The sequence below is a fragment of the Tachyglossus aculeatus genome, chromosome 25, assembly GCF_015852505.1.
Source record: "Tachyglossus aculeatus isolate mTacAcu1 chromosome 25, mTacAcu1.pri, whole genome shotgun sequence".
In the NCBI taxonomy this organism is placed as follows: Eukaryota; Metazoa; Chordata; class Mammalia; order Monotremata; family Tachyglossidae; genus Tachyglossus; species Tachyglossus aculeatus.
This window is the reverse complement of record NC_052090.1, coordinates 1862399-1887097: the sequence shown is the minus strand read 5'-3', so window position 1 is coordinate 1887097 and position 24699 is coordinate 1862399. Positions and strand designations below refer to the sequence as shown.

Sequence of the window (24699 nt, the reverse complement as noted above, 5' to 3'; positions counted from 1 at the left end):
TTGCCCTCTCAATTGTCCTAAAGGCTTTGCATCACATCCCTGTCCCCTTGTCCATGTGACAACTGGTGCAGCATCTAAGCCATAGTTGGGGAAGGCCAACTCTGAAAATTGAAAAAAGAGACACTAAAGTATCATGACAGGGCAGGGAACAGGCCAGCTGAAAACTAAATAGTGTAATACCGGATGGTTGGGGAATGATGGGGTGGTGGCAGGGGCTTCTGCATTTGGGAAGAAGTGAGAGACCCTGCAAGGTGAATGTGGGGGTGAGGAGGGGCAGGCTGTCTCAGCCTCTGAGCTGGGAAAGGATGCAGAAGGAGAGCACCAAGGAGAGGAGGAGAAGGAGGAAAAGTGGTAGAACTTCCCGCAATCAGGAGAAGAGGGGAAAGGTGCAATTAGTGAGGATTGTCCAACAGTAGCAGACAACATGGAAGCGGACAAATCGGAGCAGAGGTACAAGGCCTTCTGATGACAAAGAGACAAAAATCCAAACTTCTGTTTAAAAAAAGCAATAGAAACTAATTCCCCACAGAAGATGCCAACCTCAGTCTTTTTCTCCAGGTGTTTCTGACATGGGAAGTAATTCCTTTACCAGCTGGAGAAATGAAATGTATTTCTTTACAAAAAAAATAAAATTGGCTGGACAGTGTCTCAACTGATGCTAACCATTTTTAAACAACAAACTGAAATTGTAGAGATTCCATATCAAATGAACCAGAACATCGCTTGAGAAGTATATAAGCACAGTTTTTTGGATTCACAGAATTAGACTATTAAAAACTGGGGTAGCTTTTTTCCATCCATTTTGTGTATATCATTACTATATCATTAAAAAACCCCAAACCCTCCATTGTCACAAAGTCTCCTCTGTCAATTAGTGTTATTTACTGAGTACTTATTATGTTTAGAACACTGTACTAAGCACTTGGGAGAACACAACACTCTGCCTTATATACTACAGGACCCAGAATAAATTAGGTACTAGCTAAATACATAATGAGAAGCAGAGTGGCTCAGTGGAAAGAGCAAGGGCTTGGAAGTCAGAGGTCATGGGTTCAAATTTTGGCTCTGCCACTTGTCAGCAGTGTGACTTTGAGCAAGTCACTTAACTTCTCTGTTCCTCAGTTACCTCATCTGTAAAATGGAGATTAAGACTGTGAGCCCCATGTGGGACAACCTGATCACATTATATCCTCCCCAGTGCTTAGAACAGTGCTTTGCACATAGTAAGCGCTTAAAAAATCCCATCATTATTATTATTATTACTTCAGCCCTGCTGTTGGTCTAGGGAAAGAGCTTCTCTCTAGGAATCAGAAGACCTGAGTTCTCGCCTCATTCTGTCTGTAACATGCGAGCATGGGTGAAAGCGGCATTTGCACTCTGCCACTGTGCTGGACCCCTGCCTGTCTGCCTATTCACTGTTGCACTCTGTGGCCTAGGAGGATCATACCTGATAAAATAGTACAAGTGGGGCTGTGCAAACCAGCAGAACTATAATCCTTTCCTATCTGTTGATTCTTGGTTCTGAAGTTTCAGGACCGAGGATCATCTGCAGAAGAGTCCGTCATCAAATACTATTCTGTCTCTGAGGTTCTACCCCGTGAGTCCTTTAAGTCCCATAAACATGGTCTTTTTCAGTCAGTGTCTTCAAATTTTTCTGAAAATATTTGCTTCGTTTATTTTGATGTCACCTTCATAGGAAGCAGCAAGGCATAGTGGATAGAGCACGTGCCTGGGAGTCATGGGTTCTAATGCCGCTTGCCACTTGTCTGCTTTGTGGCCTTGGGCAAGTCACTTAACTTCTCTGTGCCTCAGTTACCTCATCTGTAAAATGGGGATTAAGACTGTGAGCCCCAGGCGGGATAGGGACTGGTGTCCAATCCAATTTGCTTGTATCCACCCCAGCGCTTAGTACTGTGCCTGGCGCATAGTAAGCGCTTAACAAATACCGTAATTATTGTTATTTTATTAATTGTGATGTTGACTAGCTGAGATTCAGTGAAACCTTCAAGTACTTTTGTAGTAGGTTGTTTCCACTCTGTCCTTTTAAACTTTCTTTTGCTTTGCTTCTGTTTTTTCATTCTCCATTTTGAAGCCTATCTTAAATTTTTTATCTCTTATTCAGTGCATCCACAAAAATATGCTGAAAAACCACAGACACGCATACATTCATTTGGGCGTGCTCATGTATGAAAAATAAATACGGCTCCATTCAACAGCTGCAGGGAACCCAGCTGCTGCCAGGGAGCTGGCGTTTGGTAGAGGGAAAGCCTGGTGCAATTTCCCATCCCTCCATGGGTTCTGCCAGGCCAGAACCTCAGATATCAGGCAGGTGGTTTGCCAGGATAGGTGAAGCCCAGGGCCAGTTCTGGCCCTGCCCAACAGGGCTCCAGTCATCCCTTAAGTCTTGCCAGGGTAGAACTTCTTACTGCATTACTTGTTGGGAATTGGTTGGGGTTGGAATTGGTTCAACTTGGGTCCGCACTGCCATTTCTGCCCATCCTCAGCTCCTGCTGGACCAGGCTTGATCTCATCATCTCAAAATAAATGGCTCATCTATTGTAACCCCACCACCTCTGACTTTCCCAGTCCAACCTTCTAAACTGCCACTTCACTCATACCCTTCATCCCTTAAATTTGGTCCTAACCCCCTCTATGAACTCATGCCTTAGAGCCACCCAGCCTATTCCAGGCTAACTCATGCATCCTGGACTCTCTGCCACCCCTTCCATCTCTAGATACTGCAGTACACATCCTGAACCCTACCATCTCCACCACTCTCACTTACTCACTCCCTCAGTCACTCACTCATTCTCCACTCTCTTGCCCCCTCCCGCTGCACTGCTCTCACCATTATCACGTACCACCAACCCTGAGCCCCGAATCACTGGCCACAGTCCATTTCCTCCGCTTCTGTGCCCATGTGGCCAAAGGCAGTTGATGGCAATCTAGGTTCCTGTCCAGCTATTGCCATTAGAAATTAATTCTGTCTTGTTACATTCCAGTTTGGTTTTTCTGCTTAAAAACTCTCCAATTCCTACCCCATTGATTCTCATAACTATACTCCCCACCAAATTTTCCCAACTCTTAACTCCCTCTTGATGTCCCTGTCCTCATGCAGTGGAGCAGGATGGCATAATGGAAAGAGTACTGGCCTGGGATTCAAAAGATCTAGGTTCAGATCCCTGCTCTGCCACTTGTCTGCTGTGTGACTTTGGGCAAGTCACTTAACTTCTCTGTGCTTCAGTTTACCGATCTGTAAAATAGGGATTAACACTGTAAGCCTTATGTGGGATGGATTGTATCCAGACCCATTATCTACTCCTGGGCTGTGTACGGTGTCTGGCACATAGTAAGCGCATAGCAAACACCACAATTGTATTGTTATTAACGCCCCCGATGATGTCGCCAGCTATTTTTTTGGTAAAATTGAAACCAGGCATGAAGCAGTGTGGTCTAGTGGATAGAGCACAGGTCCGGGAATCAAAAGGACCTGGGTCTAATCCTGCTCTACAACTTGTCTGCTGTGTGACCTTGGGCAAGTCACTTAACTTCTCTGTACCTCAGTTACCTCATATGTAAAATGGAGACTCTGGGAGCTCCATGTGGGGCCTAGACAGTGTCCAACTTGATTAGCTTGTATCTACCCCAGCACTTCGTACGCTGCCTGGCACATATAGCATTTAACAAATACCATGGGGAAAAAAAATAAATCAATCAATCGTATTTATTGAGCGCTTACTGTGTGCAGAGCACTGTACTAAGCGCTTGGGAAGTACAAGTTGGCAACATATAGAGACAGTCCCTACCCAGCAGTGGGCTCACAGTCTAAAAGGTTTTGAAAAAACTTTTCAAAATCTCCCAGTCACCCTCTCACTACTTTATAATCACATTCTCCTTTTTCTCCCATTCCCAGGTGCTTCTCAGGAGGAGGTTTCTGCCTACTTTCTAAATCCACCCCATCTACCTGTGGCTCAGATCCTATTCTTCCTTCACCTACTAAAATCAGTAGCTCCCACTGTCCTCTCTGTCCTTCACCAGTATTTTAAACTTCTCATTCTCTGATGGCTTCTTCCTCTCTGACTTCAAACTTGTGTCTAATTTTCCCGCCACCTGTCATTCAAGAACGGGTTTGAAGATCAGCATGGCGACAGTGAGAGACCAGAGTCAGAAACGTCGAGCCATTCAAAATTTATTCCTCATGATGAATTGAACTTCGCTCTCTGGAGGAATACACTTAATTTTTAGTTATTCACCTTCAGTGAATTGAACTTCCCTGGGCAATGTGGACTTTGGGACGGGAGTCTCCCCTCCCAGCAGTGCCCTGACTGAACACGAGAATACTGAGGGGGAAAAGGCTTTCAGGTAAAATGAAGAGTGACCCTAGATTGAGAAGTAGCATGACTTAATGGAAAGAACACAGGACTGAGAATGGGCATTTTACTTAACTTCTCTGTGCCTAAGATTGCTCATCTTTAAAATGAGGATTAAATAAACGCCTTTTCTCCCACCCTTTTATATTTGGAGCTCCATGCAGAGTAGGGACTGTATCTGAGCTGATTACATTGTGTCCACTCTAATACTTAATATGGTACTTAGGGGCAAGAAACATGTGTACTAACTCTTATATTGTACTCTCCCAGTCGTTTGGTACAATACTGTACATACAATAAGTGTTCACTAAATACCAGTGATTGATTGATTGATAGTAAGTGCCTAACAAGCACCACAATTATCTTCATAATAATAATACTAATAATACTAATTCCTCTGAGTGTAAGTTTCTCGTGGGCAGGGGACACTTCTTTATTCTGTATTCTGTTCAGCGCACCAAGTCATTGCTCAGTAAATTGTACTACTACTATTACTCCGTATTACTACTTCTCCCAAGTCTCCCCTAAGGGAGCACTTCCTCTCTGGCCAAAAGCTTCTCCTCCTCTTCAGAGGATCTAGCACCATTCCTGTTGAAGCCAAGGGGAGCAAACTGGAGGGATGGGTATACATGGCAGCCGCTTCAGTCAGCCACCATCCTCCCTGTTTCACAAGGCCATAACCTTGGTGTTTCCCTTGACTCATCTCATTCAAACTACATATTCTGTCTGTCCCCACATCCTGTCAGTTCTACCTTTTACAACATTGCTAATATCCACCTTTTTCTCTCCATCCAAATTGATACTATGCTGATCCAAGTACTTTTTCTCATCCTATCCTGTCTTAACTACTGCATCTGCCTCCTTGCTGACCTCCTTGTCTCCTCCCTCTTCCCACTTTAGTCCATAATTCACTCTGCTGCCTGGATCACTTTTCTTAAAAAAAAACCCAACCAAACCGAACAAAAAAAATTAAGGTCATGTTTCTCAATTCCTCAAGAACCTCCAGTGGTTACCCATCCACCTCTACTTCAAACAGAAACGCCTTCCCATTGTATTTAAATAATAATAATAATTCTGGTATTTGTTAAGCACTTACTGCGTGCTCAGGAACTGCTTGCGTACACTTGCCCTTACTGCACCTCCCCCCAAGCATCCTTCCCACCTGCTCATATATCATGTCACCTGTTTGTCCCTGTTCCCCACTTTTGTCTGCCCCAGTTGGAAATCACTGAATAGAAAAAATCAGAAGGCTGTAGCCACACCCACCCACACTCTTTCTCCTGTTCGCCTTCCTTTCAATGTAGCTTTTTCTCCTGCCAGAATGGAACACTTATAATTACTTGATTAAGCTCATGTTTTGTTTCACTGAACAAGCCTTAAGGTCGTTTTCATAGCTCTCCTTTGTTACCTTTTCCCACTCATATGACTTTTCCCAGGATGAACATGGTGTCTGCCTGTCCCTCCTTCATTTGACCCTTCCCTATCTCTTTCAGAAATTTTAAGAAAATTTGGGGGTACACATGGGGCTCAGATCTAACAGGCACTGCAATTTCAAGTAGAAGAAAGAAGAAGCAGCATGGCTCAGTGGAAAGAGCATGGGCTTTGGAGTCAGAGGTCATGGGTTCAAATCCCAGCTCCACCAAGTGTCAGCTGTGTGACTTTGGGCAAGTCACTTAACTTCTCTGTGCCTCAGTTACCTCATCTGCAAAAAATGGGGATTAAGACTGCGAGCCCCCAGTGGGACAACCTGATCACCTTGTAACTTCCCCAGCGCTTAAAACAGTGCTTTGCACATAATAAGTGCTTAATAAATGCCATCATTATTATAAGTAATCCTCACCTATATCAGATAGTGGGGTGACTCAGGCTCCTTCCAACAGCTTACCTCCAGACCAAAAAGTGGCATTGTACAAAGGTATGAAAGTGTTCCAGCAGCTAGTGAGGAAATTCTTCTGTAAGTAGATAGAAGTCATGCTGTCCCTCATCAAACATGTAAAACATTTAATTGCTCCGCCTCCCAGAAACAGTTTTTACAGGGGTCCTCTATCACAAGAAACAGAATACAGGCCTCAGGAAAAAAACAAGCTCCACGAGGAAGGGTGACTCAACTAAAGAGCTTCTTTTTTTGTTAGCGGTGATCAACCTTCCAGACTTCCATTATGCCACTAATGGGAGAAATCATCACTTTGAATACTTGAACATTATTTCCCTGACACACTGTATAAACTTCATGGGAGAACCCAGTAAGCCAATTCTTCCATAGCTCTAATGAAAGGCCAAACTTTGCTTTCCAAAAGGGCTACAGAAATGGTGCCTTACGGGAGGAAGTGAAATGGACCTGAGGTAGAGGAAGATCTCAGCAACCTGAAAAATTAAGCATGGGGTCCTTGAGAACGCATTTCCGTTCACCTCAAGAAGGCATTAGCTATGTGTCTTTGGGAAGTCATATGCCTCCACACCCATGGACTTACTACACGGTGCAAATTAAACTGCTTCCAGACAGCCTATTTAATTTCAGTCATGGTATTTATTGAGTGCTTATTGTGTGCAGGGCACTGTACTAAGTACTTAGAAGAGTACAATACATTTATAGTTTTACTCTCTTGCTTTAAGACTAACATCCGTTTTTTGCGATTTTACAAATTGCCTAGCAATCCCAGTGGCTTGGGGACTCCCTAACCTTATCAAAGATTCTGGCAAGCTGGATCCTGGAGCAAGGTGTAAAATGTGACGCCTGCAGACTTTGCATGGCTTTAATTCATTTTTAACATTCTCTCTGTTTCACTGTCCCCAACTGCCTCTTCCACTGCTGAACTCCTTTTAGTTTGGTTAGTATTGAACACTGGAAGTGAGCATCTCTCTCAGTAACAGTGAATAAAGTGGGTCATAAATGCAATAAGCCATTTTTTGTTTTTTAAAATAATGATAATAATTACTGTTTGTTAAGTTCTTACTATGCCAAGCACTGTGAGTGTGCACTCTGTGTCTTTTTACTGGTCTGACTCAGAAAAAGGGGATTTGGGAATTGTGGCTCCCTTGTTCCTGGCTACCTGGCCTTTTCCCACCATGCTCTTTCATTGTCTGCCAGTGTCATTTCAATACTGAATTCTCTCTGACTGGGGCACTTTATTATGAGGAGAATATATCTCATAAAATATGGCATCACCTGTAGCACCCAGAATGGCCGGCAGTAGAGTTCATTCTGCAGAACTGAATGAGAACGGATAATGTAGGTTGGCTAATGTAGGTTGTAGGTTGTAATGTAGGCTGATGTAGGTTGGCTAATGAAGACTGGATTTGGATGTAACTTGTTTCCATAGTCTTCATCAAGATGGCAGCTGACCAGAGGTGGCAATTTCACAGATAGGCAGCTGCTGGGATCAGGGTTTCCAAATCTGCCCAGGTTGGGAGTCTGGGGGGGTTGTACTACAACCTGAACAGTTGTCCTGGCTGGCGTGCTCCCTGCTCTGAAGTCCCTGTGGTTTCCAGCTCAATTCTGTCAAGTTGTACGAAGGTCATCTGTGTCTTTTGGGTCCTGCCATTATTCTTTGTCTTCTTTGGTTTTGCTTTTCCTGTGGTTTTCACCAGAAAGTGGAATAAGCTCCTCCTCTTTCTCCCATCCCATGCTGGGCACTCTGAGTACCTAGTGGATGAGGGCACAAGGTCTTCTGCTGCTGTTAATGGCCTCAGAGATTAGGCAGCTCCAGATTGCACCCATTCTCCCTACCAGTCGCTCCCCAGTGAATGCTGTTGGCCACAGGTAACCAGGTGAGAGCAGAAGGATGGATTAGCACAAACCCCCTGCATTACCACAAAAAAACACCCAAATGTATCTCTTGCTGGTGACAGGACATATATTTTCCCAACCACAATGATTGGTTTCTGAGCCTTGTTCATCAGAATGTCAAGAGCCCAGAAAAAACAAAGCTCTCTTAAAGAAATTCACTCTCATGAATGCACTCTCATCTTTGAACCGATGGACAAATCTACCAGACTGATTTATTAATCTACCAGACTGGCTATTATTATTATTTTATTATGAGAAGCAGCATGGCCTAGTGGATATAATACGGGCCTGGGAATCAGAAGGACTCAGGTTCTATTCCTGGCTCTACCACTTGTCTGCTGCGTGATGTTGGGCAAGTCTCTGGCCCTCAGTTACCTCATCTTTAAAATTGGGGTTAAGACTGTGAGTCCCATGTGGTACAGGGACTGTGTCCAACCTAATTAGCTTGTATCTACCCCACTGTATAATACAGTGCCTGGCATATAGTAACATATTAACAAATACCATTAAAACATAGTAGTAGTGGTATTTTTTAAGCACTTACTGTGTGCCAAGCATTGTACTAATCACAGTATGGATACAGTATATGCAGATCGGACACAGTCCCTGTCCCATATAGGCTCACAATCTAAGTAGAAGGGAGAACAGATATTGAATCCTTATTTTACAGATGAGGAAACTGAGGCACAGAGAAATGAAGTGATTTGCTCCAGTCACACAGCAGGCAGGAGGTAGAGCAGCAGTTAGAACCCAGGTCCTCTGACTCCCTAGACCTTTCTCTTTCCATTAGGCCACACTGCTTCCCTGCAGAACCTACAGACCAACTTCCCCTAAATCTTGGACATCATAGGAGACATTTGGGACACCCAGAAGAAGGGGACCTTCTGCCTGTTAAAAAGAATTCAGAATGTTCTGTCATTAATTCCTAGCTTCAAAACGAAGAAACTGTGTCTCAACAAGTGTACACCTACCTGTAGGTCTCGTGGATGCCTCAACGGATGCCCTTCTGTTGGCTCACCTTCAGATAGGACCCTCACAACTAGCCTTCTTTCGTATAAGACATAGACTTTGAGCCCTATGTGGGACAGGGACTATGTCCCACCTATCTTGTATCTAGCTCAGCACTTAGTACAGTGCCTGGCACAGAGAACAAGTACCACTTTAAAAAAGGACAAGGTGACTCAGTAAGTCCACTCAGCCACATAAAGGGGACCCTATGGGATAATTTATCCAGGGGGTCACCCATTCACAGAATCCTATTACCAGATTGTTTTCACTGTGGATGTCTCCCTAACAGGCCTGGGTCATTATCCAACTGCAAACCAGGGGATTGCATTCTCCATTCTCCTTGCCCACAACAAGCTTACAGCCTAGACGGGAAGACAGATATTAACCTAAATAATTTATATATATGTCCATATGTACTAAGGATTGGAGTAGACACAAGAAAATCAGGTCGGACACAGCTCCAGACCCATTTATTCACGGCCCACGATCTAAGTAGGAGGGAGAAATGTGTACCAAATCCCCATTTTATAGATGAGGAAAATGAGGTCAGGGAAGTTAAGTGACATGCCCATGGTCACACTGCAGTCAGGTGGCAGAGCCAGGATTAGGATTTAGGTCCTCTGACTCCCGGGCCTGTGCTCTTTCCACTAGACCATGCTACTTGTATCAACTCTGTCATATTGTACTCTCCCAAGCTCTTAGTACAGTGATCTGCATACAGTAAGTGCTCTTTAAATAACATTCATTGATTGATTGATTAGTACAGCGACTGGCACATAGTAAGCACTTGATCCCGTTATTTTTGTTATGGTGAGGAGGAAATACTGTCACCACAGAGGCCTTGAGAAACATTTTAATAGAGGATGAATGCATAAGTGCCCCGTGATTCTCCTGTGATAGTGTCTGGGAGGGGGCTGCTATTTCTATCTGTCCAGGACATTTTTCATTATTCTAATGCCCACATCTTCTGAGATTTGGTATGAACTGTATTAAATTGCCCACTTAGCATGACCCATCTTCCTGGAGAAGCAAGAGCAATATTTACAATAAGTTATATATTTCTTTTGTCAGGTTAAGTAAGGGATGTACTTCTTATTCCTTATCCCTTGGAACATGGGTCTAGGAGTAAGAAGGTCATGGGCTCTAATCCTGGCTCCGCCACTTGTTCTCTGTGCGGCCTTGGGAAAATCTCTTAACTTCTCCGTGCCTCAGTTATTTCATCTGTAAAATGGTGATTGAGACTGTGAGTCCCATGTGAGACAGGGACTGTGTCCAACCCGATTTGCTTGTATCCACCCCAGCGCATTGTGCAGTGTCTGGCACATAGTAAGCACTTAACAAATACCACAATTATTACTATTATTATTTCTTTCTTTCCTTTTTTTTTGTTCTAGTGTATTTTTGTTGCTTGTTTTGTACTCTTGTCTCTCTCACTTTCCCATGCTAGTATTTGTGTCTGGGTCACTGAAGCTGATTGTGTGACCTTGAGTGTGTATGTGTGATCTTGTATGTTCCACCTTGAGGTATCTTCCATCTGTAGATGCACTTTCTTCTATGTGCTCAGGTGTTGGGGCCGAAAAGGGGAAGCAGCGTCTTAGTAGAAAGAGCTCCGGTTTGGGAGTCAGAGGTCGTGGGTTCTAATGCCGGCTCTGCCATTTATCAGCTGTGTGACTTCGGGCAAGTCACTTAACTTCTCTGTGCCTCAGTTGCCTCATCTGGAAAATGGGGATTAAGACTGTGAGCCCCAACATGGGACAACCTGATTACCTTGTATCTACCCCAGCGCTTAGAACAGTCCTTGGCACATAGTAAGCGTTAACAAATACCATTATTATTATTTTTATTAAAAGGGACCCTACCCTGTCCTGTAGTTTGGAGGCCCTTTCCCGCACCAGATTAGAGCATGAACCTCAGCCTCAGACTCCCTCCTAGTTTGGGCTGCCTTAGTCTCTGGTACTGGAAACACAGGCATCATGATGAGGGTGGGACCTGAGGCCCCAGGGTCCAAGTCTGTTTCCACCACTCATCTGATACGTTTCCCCTCCAAGAACTTCTGTACTTCCTTGTTGGCATCCCAAGACTCGCACTTTTCTCCCCTCTCAGGAACAGAAACCTTCCTCCTCCAGAGACCTGGCCACTGGATTTCAAAGCCCCTGGGATCCTTTCTGATCTGGCCCTGTGCCCTGTGACACCCCAGGGTCCAGGGCACAAGCGCTCCCCATGTTCTGCTCTCCCAGGCATAGCAGCCTGCTTCTCCTTGCCTTAACATAACTGAAGTTCTCCTTCTTCCCAACCTGCCCCTCCACTTCTATCACTCTCTCTCTAGTTTGGTTTATGCTTCAGGGAAGGGCAATGAGGAGTGACTCTACTGACTTTCTCCTCCCCTTCTAAGTGTGGGGGTCAGTGGAACTCGTCATCACAATGTTCATTTCCTTTTTGGGGGCAGTTAACAAAAAACAAACCCAAAACCCCAACTATTTTTGGATGAATTTGAAGATAAAACTTGGAAAATAGTAATAATAGAGGTATTTGTTAAGCAGTTACTATGTGTCAGATACTGTCTGTACTAAGTGCTGTTAATCAGGTTGAACACAGACCCTGTCCCACCTGGGGCTCACAGTCAATCCCCATTTTACAGATGAGGTAACTGAGGTACAGAGAAGGTAAGTGACTTGCCTAAGGTCACACAGCAGGCAAGTGGCAGAGACAGGTTTAGAACCTAGGTCCTTTGACTCCTATGCCCACTGTTCCTGTTGAAAACTAACTAGTAGGTTAAAGGTCATCTTAATCTGCTGTTAAGATTCATTTTAATTTTGAAAATCAGAATTCTTCCTTTGTGTTGTCTGTATAAATGTGTGTCTTTTTGTTTTATAGGTGTCTATGCCAGCAGCGCATGCAACATCATCTGCACCAACGGTGACCTTAGTGCAGCTGCCTAATGGGCAGACAGTACAGGTGCATGGAGTTATTCAGGCAGCTCAGCCATCAGTCATTCAGTCTCCACAAGTTCAGACAGTTCAGGTATGAGTCAAATCAATTTTTTCATCTTTCCTATTGTTTTGTGTAACTGCATCCACTTTTTTTCCTCTGAAAACAAGGTACGTATAACTAGAGTGCAAGGTTAGTCACACATCAAAATTCAAAGCTCGTTAATCCAGACCCCCCAATCTGTACTGCCACCCTATATATTCCTTCTTTTGCCTGTGTACTGCTGCCAAAGGAAAGAAAACAGGTTTGATGAGAAGTAGGGTTTTTTGCAGTTCTGATGGGCTGTCCTGAAGGCAGGGGAGTGGTCAGACTCCTAGGGATGTAGCTTTTCATTTTATATACTGATTATTGTCTTTAAAGAAGCAGCATGGCGTAGTGGATAGAGCCTCGGAGTCTGGGTTTTAATCCTGGCTCTGCCACTTGTCTGCTGTGACACCTTGGGCAAATGACTTCAATGCCTTAGTTACCACAGCTGTAAAATGAGGATAAAGACTGTCCAATGTGGGACGGGGACAGTGTCCAACCTGATTTGCTTGTATCCACCCTCTTGCTTAGTACAGTGCCTGGCACCTAGTAAGCACTTAACAAGTGCCACAGCTATTATTAATTTTTACTCTGTTCTGGAGACCATACCAGGTTAGGAGATCGGACCCAATTCCTTACCTACCTGGGCCTCACAGTCTACACAGGAGGGAAAGCAGGGGTCTTATTCCTGTTTTACAGATGAGGGATTTGGGGCACTAAAAGGTCAGTGGCAGAGCTGGGATTAGATAGAATCTGGGTCTCCTGACCCCCTAGCCCCATATTCTTTCCAGTAGGAATTCTGTGGTGTAGTTAATGATCTGCATAGTGGTGGTAGCTGAAATCATGTGAGTTGATGAAGTTCCCCAAGAGAGTAAGAGTAGAAGTAGGAGAAAGGTAGGTTAAAAGTGGGAGGCCCAGTGCAGGGCTTCCTGGGATGCCCATGGATAGGGGAAGAGGTAGAAGAGATGACAGCAAAAGAAACAGAAGGAGCGGCTGGAGAGGTGTGAGGGGAACCAAGAGAGTAGCTCTGTGCTCTTCAAAGTCCATGAAAGCCTCCTCAATAAAACCTTAGGAAATTGAATATCAGAAAAATTGAGGATTAAATTTAGTATTCTTCAGGGTAGATTCTCAAACTCTCTGCTCTCTTTTGGGGAAAGGGCTTGGATCATAAAGGAAGAGTAACTAGTGGTTTTTCTCAAACTATGTGTGAGAATGCTACAGATGTGCCTAATTTTATTTCAATTTTAACGTTTTTCTTATGTTTGTTTTCAGATCTCCACAATTGCAGAGAGTGAAGATTCACAGGAATCAGTGGACAGTGTCACTGATTCTCAAAAACGCAGAGAGATTCTTTCAAGACGACCTTCTTACAGGTAAGGGTAGTAAATGTAGTAGCTCTTATTAACATACACATGCGCATGTGTATATATATTTATATATTATATATGTGTCTATACATGTATGTGTGTGTACACACACTCACCTTTATCTGGTTGCTTGGGGTTCCTGCTGTCATTGATTTTCCTCACATGTGCAGCTCTGTTGAATTGAGCATACCTTCAATGCTAGGAGACAGTCTGTGTTCCAAAATTTAATTCTGCAGCCATAGAGAAGGTTGAGCAACTTTTATTCCATTTACAGTCAGCAACTTTCTTATTTCAGTAATTTACAGCTGGATACTGTGAATTTGCAGTGGTAGATGGGCTGCTTCCTGGATTTCTACCAGCTGCAGATAGTTGCCTGGACACAGCTATGTAGACTGTGGGGGTAACCGAAGGCTGGGCACTGATATTGCGAGGTGGTGAGGAGAGAGGGGGTCAGGGGAATCAAGATTGGTGGAGAGGGTAAAGTATTTTTTTTTTTTGTATTTTTGCATCAGAGGAAAGGAGGGTGAGCAGGGAGTCTGGAGGAGGTCTGATTGCCTGAATTGAGGAGAATGTATCATGAGTACGGAAGTCATGGTTAGGAGTGAGGACTGAGGTTGCTGGGGAGGTAGTGTGGACGAGCTGGCAGATTAGAAGATCATGGTAAGAGAACAGTAAATCCGAGTTGGTGAGACTAGAAATGGTGCAGCTTTTCAAGATGACTAGAGCTAGTGTGTGTCCACACTGATGGTTGTTGAAGAGGGAAGAAGCAGGTCAGAGGAATGAAGAAGTGAAGGGAAATAGAGGGCTGGGAGGTCAGGGGGATCTTCAGTGTGGAGGTCGAATTCCTTTGGAGAGAGAGCAGGAAGGTGAAGAAGGCATCAGAGTCTGTTGACTGCACTGTTGGGACCTTGAGGGTAGTAGATAATGAGACTAGCAGTTGTAGAGAGTGGAAAAGACAAACCATGGATAGGATTCAAGGGAGGAGGATGGGGGAGGAGTGGACGAGGTAGACTGGAAAGCAGCGCTGCAAATTGAGGAGCTGGTTGACTCCATCCCCTTTCCTTGAGGGCCAGGGAGACAGGAAGAAGATGAGGCCCTCTCTGCCTCTTGAGGACAAGGGGCAGGAGAGAGCCACAGTCTTGGTGATGGCACGGAAGAGGAGTCAGTGGGTCAGGAGCAGACCACAGTGGACTGGGGTTGTGGAATGGGAAGGTGACAGGTGAGGAGAACCTAGGGCTAGGGATACAAAGTACAGGGTGAGATGCTAGGTGGTGTTTTGTGGTGGGAGGGAAGAACAGGGGTATGGAAAAAGAAGGGGAGGGAGGAGGGAAAGGGAAAAAGGCTTATGGGGCAGACCACCCAATACAAACATGATCCTTCTCTCCTTCAGCAGTTCTTCTGCACACTGCCACAGCCTCACCAGTGTTCTAAAATTTGTGAACACTTTAATTCTCCAATCAGTCTTACTTATAGAGCACTTACTGTGTGCAGAGCACTGTACTATGAGCTTGGAAGAGTACAATATAAGAGAGCTGGTAAATATGTTCCCTGCCCACAATGAGCTTGCAGTCTGGAGGTGGTGGGCAACCCCTGGAGGTTCTTGAGTAGTGGGGAAACATGGACTGAACAGTTTTGTAGAAAAATGATCTGAGCAGCACAGTGAAGTGTGGACTGGAGTTGAGAGAGAGAAGAGATAGGGAGGTCAGCAAGGAGGCTGATGCAGTAGTCAAGGGTGGAGTAGGTTAAGGGCTTGGATTAACTTGGTAGCAGTTTGGATTTTAGAGTTGTTTTGAAGGTTGAATCGACAGGATTGAATCCTGAATTGAATGAGAGATAAGTCAAGTATAATACCAAGGGTACGGGATTGAGTGATGGTGGATGGTAGTGCTGTCTACAGTGATAGGAAAGTCACAGGGAGGACAGGGTTTGGTGGGAAGCTGAGGAGTTCTGTTTTGGACATGTTAAGTTTGATGTTTCAGCAGGACATCCAAGTAGAGATATGCTGAAGGCCGGAGGAAATAAATACAAGACTACAGAGGAGTGAGATCAGGATGGAGGTGTACATTTGGGAATCATCCACATAGAGATGGTAGTTGAAGCCAAGGGAGTGAATGAGTTCTTCATGAGTGGCTGAGATGGAAAATAGAAGGGGACCCAGAACTTTTGAGGGGTCTCCCACAGCTACAGAGAGGGAGCTTAGAGGAGGAGCCCAAGAAAGAGACTGAAAATGTGCAGCTAGAGAGATAGGAGGGGAACCAGGAGAGGACAATGTCAGTGAAGCCGAGGTCAGATAATGATTTGAGGAGAGGGTTGATATTGCCAAAGGCAGTTGAGAGGTCGAGGAAGATTTGGATGGAGTAGAGGCCATTGGATTTGGCAAGAAGGAGATCATTGGTGACTTTTGAGAGGAAGTTTAGTTGAAGTGAAGTGGTTGAAAGCCAGATTGGAGGGGTCAAGAACCCACAGCCCTGGATTACCTCCATAGTCCGCTTCCTTCACTCCTGTGCTTGAGCCGCAGAACACTGCTGGAAAAAATCTAAGTATCAGGCCAAGTTTCTCCTCTTCAAGTTTATCCTTGTATGCTTTAACTCTGCCCTTTCCTCTGCGTGGCAAAAACTGTTTCTCGCCTTATTAACATACCCATCACCCTTGCCAGTGTTGCAGACATTTAACTCCCTTCTCAGGCCCCCGTCTCCCTACTTCTCCCCTCCCTTCTCCCCAATGACATGGCCAGCTACTTTATTAAGAAAATTGATACCATCAGGTGTGAGCTCCCTAAAATTGCCCCTGCCTCTTCTGGCCCCCCTCTTCAACTCTCCCCTCCTTCCCAGCAGTATCTCTAGAGATCTCCTGCCTCCTCTCAAAAGCCACCCCTCCACTTGCACATCGATCCCATACCTTTGCACCTAATCAAAACTATTGCCCCCTCCCTTCTTCCCTCCTTAACAGCCTTCTTCAAACATTTGCTCTCCAAACTTGCTCTTATCACCCCTATCTTAAAAAAACCCCTCCCTTGACCCCACAGCTCCCTCCTGTTATCTCCCTCCTACCATTCCTCTCCAAACTTCTTCAGTGAGTTGTCTATACCTGCTGTCTCAAATTCCTCTCCTCCATTTCTCTCCTTGACCTCCTCCAATCTGGCTTCTGTCCCCTTCACTCCAGAGAAACCTCCCTCTCAAAAGTCACCAATAATCTCCTTCTTGCCAAATCCAATGCCCTCTACTCCATCCTAATCCTCCTTGACCTCTCTGCCTTTGACACTGTCAACCCCTGCTTTGTCCTAGAAATGTTATCCAAAGTTGGCTTCACTGACTTTGTCCTCTCCTGGTTCTCCTCTTATCTCTCTTGCCTTTCATTCTCAGTCTACTTTGTGGGCTCCTCCCCTGTCTCCCACCTGCTGTGTCCCTCAAGGTTCAGTTCTGGGTGCCCTTCTATTCCTCACCTACAACCACTCCCTTGGAGAACTCATTTGCTCCCGTGGCTTCAACTATCACCTCTATGCAGATAATACCGAAATCTACATCTCCAGCCCTGATCTCTCTCCCTTTTTGCAGTCTCGCATCTCCTTCTACCTTCAAGACATCTCTACTAGGATGTCCTCCCATCATCTCAAACTTAACAGGTCCAAAACAGAGCTCCTTATCTTCCCACCCAAACCCTGTCCTCTCACTGACTTTCTCATCATGTACACAGCACCACCATCCTTCCTGTCTCACCAACCCATAGTCTTGACATTATCCTTGACTCCTCTCTGTCATTCAACCCACATATTCAATCCATCACAAAGTCCTGTCGGTCCCACTTTCACAACATTGCTAAAATGCGCCCTTTTGTCTCCATCCAAACTGCTACCGCGTTAATGCAATCACTCATCCTATCCTACCTGGATTACTGTATCAGCCTCCTTGCTGACTTCCCAGCCTCCTGTCTCTCCCTACTCCAGTCCATACTTCACTCTGTTGCCTGAATCATTTTTCTACAAAAACGTTCAGGACATGTTACCCCCTCCTCAAAAAACTCATGTGGTTGCACATCCACCTCCAAATCAAACAAAAGTTCCTCACCACTGGCTTTAAAGCACTCCATCACCTTGCCCCTTCCTACATCACCTCACCTTTCCTTCTACAACCCAGCCCACACACCTCGCTCCTTTAGTGCTAACCTTCTCACTATGCCTTGATCTCGCCTGTCTCACTGCCGACCCCTGGCCCACATCCTGCCTCTGGCCTGGAATGCCCTCCCTCCTCAAATCCAATAGACAAATCCACCACCCCACCCCCAACACTTTCAAAGCCTTATTGAAGGCACATCTCCTTCAAGAGGCCTTCCCAGACTAAGCCCCACTTTTCCTCATCTTTCACTTCCTTCTGCATCACCTTGACTTGTTCCCTTTACTCTTCCCCCATCCCAGCCTCACAGCACTTATGTACATACCTATAATTTTATTGTTTATCTGTACTGATGTCTGGCTCCCCCCTCTAGACTGTGAGCTCATTGTGAGCAGGGAATGTCACTATTTATTTTTGTATTTTACTTTCCTAAGTGCTTAGTACAGTGCTCTGCACACAGTAAATACTGTGCTCAGTAAATACAATTGAATGAATGAATGAATTAGAAGAGAGGAGGTCAAGGCAGCACGTTAAACAAAGGAAGAGCAGAAGTGACTTATTCTCAGTTGATGGTGAGTTAGTATAGAGCACATCTCAGTACCCTGAATCCTCAGCCTAGATGGTTTTTGCCTCATCTCCACACTTACGCACTTACATCCACTCCTTGAAGGCAGGGATCATGTCTTTGGACACACTCAATCAAACACTATTCATTGACTGATGTTTAATAGCTCTCTTTTTTCTCTTTTCTTTTCTCATTTAACAATTCCCTGTTCATTGCTATTCCTACTACATTTGGTTTTGTTTCTCCTTTGAAAGTTAATTTTTACAATGTGCTGTTTCACTAGGAAAATTTTGAATGACTTGTCCTCGGATGCCCCAGGGGTTCCCAGGATTGAGGAGGAGAAGTCTGAAGAGGAGACGTCAGCACCTGCCATTACCACTGTGACGGTGCCAACTCCAATTTACCAAACCAGCAGTGGGCAATATAGTAAGTGATCTGAGCAGTTAAATTCAATTTACATGAGTAAGGCATGATTTTTCAATATATGTTTCCAGATTTTGTCAGACTTGCTCTTTTCCTTTATTATATTTACACATGCAGAGGAATACAATTTTGCATAGTATTCCTTCTTTTCCCTTTGAGTATTTAAATTGGAGGGCAGATTGTGTTTTGGTTTATGTGGCCAACTAACTGATGAAGGCATAGGAGAATGAGTTTGGTGCGGGGTGTGTATGTGTGTGGGGGCAAGGGGGATAGATGTGTTTGTGAGAGAGGGATGACGCATGATTCTGTAGGAGAAAGAATGATTGTATCTCAGTAGAAGTAAAATGGGCCAGAGAACAAGAACAGGGGAAGTTGGAGAAAGCATTGAGAATCACCTGACAGGTAGCCAAGAAAAAGCTGAGGGACTAAGCTAAATAATCACCTTGTTGCCATTTGTTAGTGGACACTGAGACTTGACTGTTGTTTTTCAATAGATAACTTACAGTGTAATCATATTAACTCAGTTATATGGTAGGAAATCAGGACTCCTATGTGTCACTTCCAACGTGTCATTCTAAAATAATCTAGTTTGAAGTGATATGATCTCCAAGCATGTCAAGTTGTGTTCTCCAGCTGAATTTGTGTATGGTAATTAACTATGTATGGTATTAATTATCCTTTTAACTTTCAAATCCATTGGGTTTTAGTTGCCATAACCCAGGGGGGAGCAATACAGCTGGCTAACAATGGCACGGATGGGGTTCAGGGCCTTCAGACGTTAACTATGACCAACGCCGCTGCCACTCAGCCTGGCACCACCATCCTGCAATATGCCCAGACCACTGATGGACAGCAGATCCTGGTACCCAGCAATCAAGTGGTTGTACAAGGTAGGGGACTTAAAATTTCAGAACTGGTCAGAAGAATTTAATTTGCTAGATTAGCTGAGGGTAAGGAAGTGCAGTGTAAATGGAGTGTTGTGGAGCATTAGCTTTGACCTAGATCTTTGGAAATGCTTTTGTTAATGGAGTAAAGTCAGTGTTGCATAGAATACTTCCTTGGTTTCAGACACATTAAATTGTAAAGTCCTTGAAGCTGAGGTCTGTGTGCTTTGCTTTCATTGTTTCTCCAAGTCTTGTACAGTATTGTCCATATAGTAGGGGCTCAATAAATTACTGCCGAAGTTTTATGCCCATGTGAAAAAGAAAGAAAACAAAAACTTTCCATCAATTCTTTTGCACCAAAACTTACGGTAAAAATGAACAACAACAAAAAACACCTCTTTCATATTCTTAAAGAAATGATTTGTCTCTTTCTTTATGCAGAGTTTGATATTTTCTTTGCTTTCTCCAGACCAGAATCTGCTCTTTTTGCTTTTACAATAAAAATGGTGAGCTGAAAAAACACCCCCCTCCCTTTTTAGCAAAGAATATATATTGCTAGTTAGGATCTTCTCTCTAATCATTTGTCAAGCATTCAAACCCAAGCATTCAAGCCCTCATCACTTCTCTTTCTATTATCTCTTTACTTTGATGAGACCACTCCCATTTGATTAATTTCTAGTCTTTTAAAGAAAGGAATCTGAGTTTCCTATGAATGTGAGTCAAATGAATATATTTAAAGATGTATTCTTGACTTTATTTTAAAAGTGAAATATGCAAGCTTCAGTAATTGGAAAATTTCTACTCCTAAAAAGTGTTCTATGTTCAGGCAGCTTATGTCATCAACTTTTGGAATTATCCTGAAACACACTTTCAGAAGGCCAGGTACTTTTACAGAAAAGGCCGGGAAAAGAAAAAAGAAGAGACCACAGTAAAAAAATCAATCAATGATATGTACTGAGTGCTTACTAGGTGCTCAATAGTAACACAGATAAAACTGTGTTAAATGGCACTTTTCCAAGGAGAAAGCTGTGGTTTTTCCAACCAGAAACTAAACTACTGGTGGGCAGTGCCTCCAGGTCCCAGCCTGGAGTTTACAGGGACCATAATCCGAGTGTTTCCTCCTTCCTCACAGTCTACCCTGTGGATCATTGAAGGATTGTCTTACACAGCTTCAGGGTAGGAAATAGTGAAGTGTTTTGCTAATATATAATTATGCTATACTAAGACCCTTCCGGGGAATGATTCCCTGGAAGAGTCCTGATTCTTAATTAATCACAATTTTTGGCTAACTGGCATTCCAGAAGCAGTGTGCTGTAGTGTAAAGAACATGGAAAGAACGTGGAGTCAGAAGGACCCGGGTTTTAATCCCCACTCTGTCACTTGTTTGTTGTGTGACCTTGAGCAGGACATTTAACTTCTGTACCTCAGTTGCCTCATCTATAAAGTGGAAATTAAGACTGTGAGCCCCATGTGGGACAGCCTGACTATAGCATACCTACCCCAGCATTTAGTACAGTGCTCGGCAAATAGTAGGCACTTAATACCATTCACCTCAGCATTCTGAATAGCAATATTGCACTCCACAGCATTTCAAGTTACAGTGAATGGCACTACTTTAAAAAAAATTTCTTTCCTTTATCTCCCAATCCTCCCCCAATTAATTAGTACCAATTAAAATAGTAGTTTGGAAGAAAAGTTTGGATTCGTTTTTCTTTCTCAGCTGCCTCAGGAGATGTCCAGACTTACCAGATTCGCACAGCGCCAACTAGTACCATTGCACCTGGGGTAGTTATGGCGTCTTCCCCAGCACTTCCTACCCAGCCTGCAGAAGAAGCAGCACGAAAGAGAGAAGTGCGCCTAATGAAGAACAGGTATTTACAGTTCCATCTTGGTTCTAAATCATTTCAATGTGGAAAATAGAGATGTCATAATTCAAGGACATAAAGTATCAAGTTGAATTTGTAAATAGGTTCCCACTTTTTCTAGTTCTGAAACCCCTTTGGAGGACACTTGAGTTTTGGAAAAAGACAATTAGATACTCCTGGGAAGAAACAACCACACGGACATTTTTAAACGTCATTTTAAAGCCTATGTGCACATTTATATTACCACTGGTGCTCAGGTTAATAATGCCATCTTAGTCTGTCTCCCCCTTCTAGACTGTGAGCCCGTTATTGGGTAGGGACCATCTCTATATGTTGCAGACTTGTACTTCCCAAGCGCTTAGTACAGTGCTCTGCACACAGTAAGTGCTCAATAAATACGATTGAATGAATGAATGGAGTCCATCATCATAGCTTTTACAGTGATTCTCAAAAGATGCTTGACTGATGGTGGCTACTGCAGTCCCCTTCTTTTTAAGACCAGTAATGAAAGATGCTTTAAATTCAGTCCACTTAAGCAAATAAGAATGTGATCAAAATTAATGTACAAAATTAATTTTCATTGAGGTCACCTATTCATTATTTAGTCATTGAAGACTAACAAAATGGTGGTGGTCACACTCGAATCACTGTTGCATAATATCGGTGTCTGTTCCAAGCTTGTAGAAGTCCAACATATTTGGCATAATAAGCAACCACATTAATGAGACTGCCAAAATTTTCTAGTAAAAGTGTTTTCAGAGTTCATTTGACATATGATCACAAATACTTTTATGACTGCTCTTAAAATCTGTTCGAATCATATATTATAGGTTAAATCAATACAATGAAAATGACTTAAATACTTTTCTATCCAGGATCAGTATTTAATTTAGTATATCCACGGATAAACTGCAAAAATTTATAATTCTTCAGTCTGGAAATATGAAGGCTTAGAGGAGTCATAATGAAATCTACAAAGCGGCATGGCTTAGTGGAAAGAGCAGGAGTTTGGAAGTCAGAGGTTGAGAGTTAGAATGCCAGCCCTGCCACTTATCTGCTGTGTGGCTTTGGGCAAGTCAGTTCACTTCTCTGAGCCTAAGTTACCTCATCTGTAAAATGGGGATTGACTGTGAGCTCCACATAGGACAACCTGATTACCTTGTATCTACCCTAGCACTTAGAATAGTGCTTGGCACATAGTAAGTGCCTAACAAATACCATCATTGTTATTATTATTACAAAAGTAACAAAAGGGTGGATCGAGTTGTTCAACCGATCCCTTAGCACCAGAACAAGTAGACACCCACTGAATCTTAAAGATGGAAGATTCAGAACCAAAGGAAATGCTTCTTCACACAGTGGGTGGTAAGCATCACATGATTTCTTCAAGGGCCCTTTGGTGCCAATGTCTGTAACACAAAATACTGGATTTGAATGGACCATTGGTCAACCCATATGCCATTTCTTATGTTTATGTTTGAAAGTAGTGTGACTTTTTCATCAGCAATTTTGTGAACACACACACACCATCCTTCCTGTCTCACAAGCCTGTGACCTTGGCATTATTACTTCTCTTTCTCATTCAGTCCACATATTCAGTCTATCACTAAATCCTGTCGATGCCACCTTCACAACATTGCTAAAATCCACCCTTTCCTCTCCATCCAAACTGCTACCATGTTAATACAATCACTGCCTGGATTATTGCATCAGCTGACCTCCCTGCCTCCTGCCTCTCCCCACTGCAGTCTGCTGATCACTCTGCTGCCTGGATCATTTTTCTAAAAAAATGTTCAGGACATATCACCCCACTCCTCAAAAAACTAGTGGTTGCCCATCCACCTCCGCATCAAACAAAAACTCCTCACCATGGCTTGAAAACAGTCACCTTACCCCTTCCTCCCTCACCTTGGTACTCTCCTACTACAACCCAGCCTGCACACTTTGCTCCTCTAATGCTAACCCTCTCACTATGCCTCGATCTCGTCTATCTGGCCACTGACCCCTCGCTTACGTGCTGCCTGTGGCCTGAAACGCCTTACTTCTTCAAATCTGACAGACAGTTAATCTCCCCCACCTTCAAAGCGTTATTGAAGGCAAATCTCCTCCAGGAGGCCTTCCTTGAATAAGCATCACCCCCAACTCCCTTTTGTGTCACCCTGATTTACTCCCTTTACTAATCCCCCATCGCAGCCCCACAGCACTTATGAACATAGATATAATTTATGTATTGATTTATATTGCTGTCTATGTCCCCCTCTGGACTGTAAGCTCATTGTGGGCAAGGAACGTGTCTATGTTATATTGTGCTCTCCCATTCACTTAGTATGGTGCTCTACACACAGTAAGCATTCAATAAATAGGATTAAATGAATGAATGTCGGTGTGTGTATGTATGCTTGTGCATATGTATACATACACACAGAAAATTGCAAATGAAAAAGAAGTCACACTTCATATATATATATATATATATATATATATATATATAAAGCGTTTGTGTACTTATTGTTGGAAGCAACATCTGGGACAGATCTTTACTGGTACATACATAAGCGGCTGATAAAACCATGATGTGACTGATAATCCCTTCTGTATGTTTTGCAGAAAGAGATTACTGTGCATAGTTTCTGGTGCTATTTTCACTTCTTGAAGTGAGTACTTTCTTGAAGTAACTAATTGGGGTTAGCAAGGCTGGTTTGCCTGCTGCTGCTACTTTCTTCCAGGTATATATGGTTGTGCCACATCAGTAGAGGTCTTCCTCCCTTTTGTTTTTAAAATGCATTTTCTATCCACTGTGTTTTTGTTCACCAGCTCAGCTCTCCATAGAACAGGTTGGGGTGTGGTTAGTTGACCTTCAGATTTGAAAAAGAGATCACTGACAGTGAAATTCACCCTTGAGGACATCTGTAGCTGAGAAGGCCAATGAGGGGACCCTAAGGCCCAAACACATTGTGTCCACGAAAAGGGAATCTTTGTTAGGTTGTCATGTTTGATGTTGGCAGCACCAGGTGTTAGTGGTTTTTTTGCCCTCCTTTTGTCTCTTGTTCTTTACAAAGTTCTTGCTTGAAAAGAGCCACTCTTTTCATGATGGTAATGTGCCATGCTGGCCTATCAGTAGTTGGCTTCCAGTTTTCAGCTTGAGTGGTGCATTGTCTAAGGTTTGCTTTACTGTGTCCTTAAAACATTTCCTCTACTTTGCTTTTGGTTTCCCAAGTTTCAGCTCTCTAAACAGTAGTTGTTGCTATATTTTGTCAACAATTTATTTTATTCATATGTCCTGTGTACTCCATCTGTGTTAAAGGGAGC

General features: G+C 43.6%; 1 protein-coding gene across 2 annotated transcripts in view; it reads left to right on the top strand.

Moving 5' to 3' along the window:
• The window catches only part of CREB1 (cAMP responsive element binding protein 1), a 75310-nt gene that overhangs the window by 29149 nt on the left and 21462 nt on the right, over positions 1-24699 (top strand). Inside the window, exons 3-7 of one of the 2 annotated variants that reach the window (XM_038766464.1) lie at positions 12040-12186; positions 13450-13550; positions 18502-18644; positions 19349-19531; positions 21246-21396. In XM_038766464.1, coding sequence (XP_038622392.1) covers positions 12040-12186; positions 13450-13550; positions 18502-18644; positions 19349-19531; positions 21246-21396 — 725 coding nt within the window. The remainder of the gene's footprint in view (positions 1-12039; positions 12187-13449; positions 13551-18501; positions 18645-19348; positions 19532-21245; positions 21397-24699) is intronic. The other variant, XM_038766465.1, reaches the window with a different exon arrangement.